This window comes from Puccinia triticina, chromosome 1A (genome assembly GCF_026914185.1).
Source record: "Puccinia triticina chromosome 1A, complete sequence".
Lineage (NCBI taxonomy): Eukaryota > Fungi > Basidiomycota > Pucciniomycetes > Pucciniales > Pucciniaceae > Puccinia > Puccinia triticina.
The window spans coordinates 4,106,651-4,112,146 of NC_070558.1; the positions used below are offsets into that span (position 1 = coordinate 4,106,651).

The window sequence follows — 5,496 nt, forward strand, 5'->3', positions numbered from 1 at the left end:
CTAAGCGTCGACGAGCTCGAAGGAGATAGTGACGAAGATCTCTTCCTCGACGTTGTTCTGGGCGTCGATGCGGGTGGAGCGGAGGGTGTAGCGGACGGGCATGTCGCCGAAGACCTTGGCGACGTTGATCTTGACGGGGCCGATGGCGAGGTCGAAGGTGTTGAAGTCCATGAAGGGCGAGAAGAACGAGGTGGCATAGACCCTATCCCCCCACAGACACAACAAAACTCAGCACTTCTGGCAGCGGACAGGGGGGAGGGGGGGGGGGGGGAGGGGAGGGGGCTTACACGTCGGGGTCGTAGACGAACGCTTTGCGGTGCTTGCCGCCGCTCTCGGAGAAGTGCTTCCGCCGCTTCTGGACATTGACGCTCTTGTCGAGGAACACGAACGTGTTGTCCTACGGGCCACCGAAGACGTCAGCATGAGCACCGCAGAAAACAAAGAGGGGGGCAGGGACGGACCTCGAGGATGTCGGTGGTGGGGTTCTTGAACCGCCACGGGCCCAGCAGCTCCTGCACAGGGTCCTGACTAGCAGCAGCAGCAGCGGAGGCGGTGGTGGTGGTGGTGGTGTCGGGGGCGAGGTTGAGCATGTTTGCAAACATGAGGTCGCCGACTTCGACGTCCTCGAGCACCGGCGCCTCGTCGATCTCAGTCTGGGAGGGGCTGGCGAGAGTGGGGGACGACGTCTGGGCAGCCGCAGCCGGCACGAGGGCGGCGGGCTCCTCGAGCGGGGTGGTGGTGGTGGTGGCGGGCTCGTCGGGGCCGAGGAAGGAGGCGCGCGAGTGGCCGACGGGGGTGTGGCTGCTGGAGCTGGGGGCGGGCGAGCCGGCAAGCTGGGCGCTGGCGGCAGTGGGGCTGCTGCTCAGGCCGGGCGGCTCGGGCTCCCGCGCGTCCTGGCTGCCGTGGGAGGCGAGCTCGGTGAACCGGCTCTCGCCGGGCACAGTCTGTGCCGACTGCTCGTCCACGTCGCTGCACGAGGTGGCGCTGGTCCGGGTGGAGCGCGAGTGGCTGGCGGTGGACGGCGAGGAGAGCCGGGTGGAGGCTTCCTTGTCCGACTTGACCATCGACAGGCGGCCCGACGAGCCCTGCCGCGGACTGCCGTTCTCGTGCGCGGGCTCCTGGCGGTGTCTTTGGCCCGGGGAGGAGGAGGAGGAGGAGGAAGAGGCGGCAGCGGCCTGGTGGATGGTGAACAGGCTGGACTCGGTGCTCTGCATCTTGAGCCCGGCCATGGTGGATGCAAAGTCGAACGAGCGGGTGTGGTCGAGGGACGTGCTCCGGGCCTTTCCCTGCTGCTGCTGCTGCTGCTGCTGTTCGTCGACGGACACGTCTGGGAGGACGGTGGACGCGGGGTGGTAGTGGGATTGCGGGCGGGGCATGAGCGAGCAGCTCCGGCCCAGATTCTTGACCGTCTCTGTCGAGCGCGAGTCGGTCCTTAGCGTCTGCGAGCTGTCCCTGACAAGCGGTCCGGGGGGAAGTCTCCGGGAAGCCGCGCGCGAGACGGTGGTGCTGGGCACCGGACTTCCGAGAGTGTCGCTGCGCGTCTTGGTCGAGAAGGCGGTGGAGTAGGACTTGCGTTTGCTGGGCGTGTTGGTGGAGGGAGAGGGTGTGGCTGAGGTGGCTGAGACGGCGGCGGAGGAGGACAGGCTGGGGGTGATTTTCTTGAAGGCGATCTTGAGTTTCTTGAGCCCATGCTTGACTTTGTTGCTGCTCTTCTTGAGCGCCTCTTCGCTCTCCTGCGCCCCGCTGGGGCTCGGCGGCCCGGGGGAGGGTCTCTGGGCGGGCATCGAGTCGTCCTCGCCGTTGATCTCGATCATCCGGTGCGCCTGCGCCTCGCCCTCCCGCTCGTTGGCTTCGATCTCCGCATCCTGGTACAGGTCGCGCATCCCCGCGCCCAGACTGATCTGGTGGCGGGGGAAGATGCGCCGGGGCGAGAAGCGGTAGGAGGAGGCCGAGTTCAGCGCGGGGCGGCTGTCGTTCATCCCCTCGATGGCGGTCGAATAGGTGGCGTAGGAGGACGGGGCGCGGCAGGAGAGTGCATCTGCGTCGTCGAATTCGTCGTCCTCGTTGTCGGTGGTCTGGCCGGTGGCCAGATTGTCGGCGAGAGTGGGGGGTTGAGGGCCTTCAAGGAGAGAGTCTTGCTGGTGGAGGGGCTGGGCGAGCAGATGGCTGTTCTTGGCGATGAAGGCATCGATCCGGGCGTGGTCGGATTTGAGGCCGATGAATCGCCAGTAGCGCCTGGGGTGGCGGCCGATCTTCTTCTTGCCGGCGGTGGCGCCGAGCTCTGCCGGGTCGACCTGCTCCATGGGCACCATGTCGTCCGCCTCGCTGTCCAGGGTGTTGTGGTGGTCGTCCTCGCGGTCCGACTGGCGCAGACAGACGAGGGCGTCGCTCAGCCGGTCTGGGCAGGGCCATGCACAGAGTGTGTTCATGCAGGCCAGATAGGGGCTCATGATGAACGGGCGCTCGCTGGGTGGGGTGAGGTCGTAGAAGACGTTGGGGTCGATCCAGCGGGCGACCCGCATGCCGGCATTGAAGGCGCTCTTGGGGAAGTCGACGATGTGGTCGAAGTCACTGGAGATGGATAGATAAGCTTGGGTTGTGTAGTATGTAAGGGGGGTTGTGTTATGTATGTAATGTTTATGTATGTGCATACCTGCCGAAGTGGATTTCCTCGCCCGAGTAGAGTTGGACGCCGTCGCGTTTCTTGAAGCGGCCTTCGATCTGGATGTCGAACTTGCGGCTGCGGCCGTCGAAGTAGACGTGGTTGCGGATGGGGGGGGAGCCGTCGTGAGTGATGCCTTCGAAGTCCCTGATCTTGATGAGGACGCGGCCGACGAAGTATTCGGAGTTGATGATGGTTGGCTGTGCGGAGTCGTTGACGTGTGCGATTTCCATCTGCTGGCGGTTAGGGCCAATCATGATCTTCAGCCTCTTCGTCATCGCAGCGGGCCTTGGGTGGGGGGTGGAGCAGGTGTGGGGTGATGAAGGCGGTGAGGAAGGGGGTGAGGATGAGGTTGGTGAGGAGGACGACGAAGAGGGGCGGAATGGTGTCGGCTGGCGGGGATGGTCAAGAAGAGGAGTGAGGGTGTTAGTTGGTTGGTTGTTGGTTGTGGTGTGTGGGTGTGCTGGCAGTGGGATTGTAATTGTATGAAGGAAAAGACCAAGAAGATGAGGCTCGTCGGCAGGGTCGGCCTGGCTCAGAGTGAAGGCTGAGCAGCCCCGACAGTCGCACCAACCATGCGACTCTCCTTCGGGCAGGCCAATCTGCCCAATCCGCGAGCACCATCCCCACCAGCAGAGCACCCCTTCAAACTAAAAAAGCTCTTGCAAAGTATGTACATAGGCAGTGAGCTGCAAGTGAGCATCGTACGCGCAAGTCGCAGTGTATGTACAATACCCCACAACAATAGATTTCACTTTCGCACATCCGATAACAACACACCACCCCCCGCAAATGGGCATCAGAAACCCCCCGGAAATAGTAGAATCCCCCGCCTGCCCAAAACCGATCGACCGAACAGTCAACAGCGTACAAACAAAGACAGCCCACCCCCCTCATCCCATCCCCATCCCCATCCCCATCCCCATCCCCATCCCATCTCATATACACTACACACACAGGCTTAAACAACCCTCAAGAACTACATCGCCACAAACAATGACCACTGCCACCAACGGAACCGACGGCGCAGCTGCCATCACTGACGCATTGGAGGCCACCACCCTCCAAGAGCTGGGCAAAAAGGTGCGCTGAACCGGCTTATCATCTTCCCTGCCACCAAGCCCCTCAAACGCCAGAGCTCACATTAACTGCTCCTGCAGGTGTTCATCGGAAATCTCAGTTTTGCGACCAAGGAAGACCACCTGCGAGAATTGTTTGGCAAGCATGGCGAAATGTAAGTGGCCTCGATCCTGTATCATCGTAGTGCACCCAACCTCACTGACGAGCTTTCAAAACCCTACCCGTACTTAACTGTCCAGCTCGGACGTGCAAATCATCCACCGTGGGGCGCGCTCCCTGGGCTACGGCTTCGTCACCTTCACCACCCTCGAGGAAGCCGAAAAGGCCGTGGCAGCCACAGACAAGAATGAGATCGACGGCCGTCCCATCAACGTCGAGATCGCCAAGCCCGCCCCTGTAAGTTGGTGGCCGCCTCCACCTGTTCACAGATCTCTTGCTCACGGAGATGGCAATGCTCTGTCTCTTCCAGGGCCAACCCGGCGGCGCAGTCCCGCGTGCGGCGGCCCGGGCCGCTCGGGCATCCAAGCCCCGCCAAGCCAACGGGGCCGCCAAGGGCAGCGACGAGGAGCCCGAGGGCCCTGCGGACGCCAAAGCCGCCAAAAGCAGCGCCGGGCGCACCCGCAACAGGCGCCATGGCCGCACACGTCGCCCCGCCGGCGAAGCGAAACCCGAAGCCACCGGCGACGACCACGGCGCGCTCACCGACCCTTCCACCCACAACGAGGACGATCCGGCCGGCAAACCCCGCCCCAAGCGCGTCCGCACCCGGCGTCCAAAGGAAGCCGCGCCCGCCGAGCCCCGCGGCGAGAAACGCACCAGGAGGAAAGGAGCGCCCGAAGGCGAACCCAGCCAAACGTTTGTCCCCACACCTCACTTTCCCGAACCACACAGATCGGGTCCTGACTCGCCGAACCCTTCGGTCTGATCGGCACATGGCAGGCTGCTGTTTGTCGCCAACCTGCCCTTCACGGTGACGGACGCGAAGCTGAAGGAGCTCTTCGGGAGCTACAAGGTGGCCTCGGCGCACGTGGTCTGTCGCAAGTACGGGGCCACCGTCGGCCGCTCGAAGGGCTTCGGCTTTGTCGACTTCGACGACCACGAGAGCCAGCTGAAGGCCTTGGAGGAGGTCCAGGGCAAGGAGCTCGACGGCCGCGCCTTGAGCCTCAAGGTCGCCGTCAACGAAAACAAAAAGGAGGACGAGCCCCCGGCGGAGAACAACGACGCCCCCGCCGTCGCTGCCGAACCCGCAGCCGCTTAAACCACCCCCCCACCACTCCTCATCGCTTCCTTGTTGAATATATGTACATAGTTCTCCTTGTCGGACTAAGCTGCATCTAGTACATCCCCCAAACTTTCATTTCCTTGGTTTTTCGTATTTTGCAATTATCACGTCCGTGCCACTCGAAGTGTTTTGTTTCTTTTACCCCCGTCGCTCTAATCCCAACCTGGTCGTTGTCCTGTCGTCTCCGCCGCCCGAGTGTCCATCCCCGTCGTCTCCGCCGCCCGAGTGTCCATCCCCGCATGCTTGCATCCTCTCCATAGACCCTGTCGCAAATACATCATCAGACTCTTTTCTTTCTTTTCCTGCGGCCATTCCTCCATGCCTGGGCACTCCCAATCAGCCGGGCTCGCGTTCGCAGCAATGGGCTGCTGGTTTTGTGCGCCCATGCAGCCTTCAGGAAGGGTTGTGCAATGGAGGTGGGACTACATGAGGACCAATGGCAAACCTAGGCCTTACCAAAGCATGAGTGTGA

The 5,496-nt window shown here is 62.6% G+C and overlaps 2 protein-coding genes across 2 annotated transcripts; one reads left to right on the forward strand and one right to left on the reverse strand.

Moving 5' to 3' along the window:
- Nucleotides 1–3,462, reverse strand: PtA15_1A496 (uncharacterized protein; the record flags this gene model as incomplete). The annotated part of the gene is made up of 5 exons (XM_053165529.1): nt 1–202; nt 288–397; nt 462–2,571; nt 2,654–3,305; nt 3,426–3,462. The coding sequence occupies 5 exons, from the start codon at nt 3,460–3,462 to the stop codon at nt 1–3; spliced, it is 3,111 nt and encodes a 1,036-aa protein (XP_053016712.1).
- Nucleotides 3,463–3,658: 196 nt separating this feature from the next.
- Nucleotides 3,659–5,000, forward strand: PtA15_1A497 (uncharacterized protein; the record flags this gene model as incomplete). The annotated part of the gene is made up of 5 exons (XM_053165530.1): nt 3,659–3,745; nt 3,823–3,896; nt 3,982–4,138; nt 4,212–4,597; nt 4,682–5,000. The coding sequence occupies 5 exons, from the start codon at nt 3,659–3,661 to the stop codon at nt 4,998–5,000; spliced, it is 1,023 nt and encodes a 340-aa protein (XP_053016713.1).
- Between the last annotated feature and the right edge of the window lie 496 nt (nt 5,001–5,496).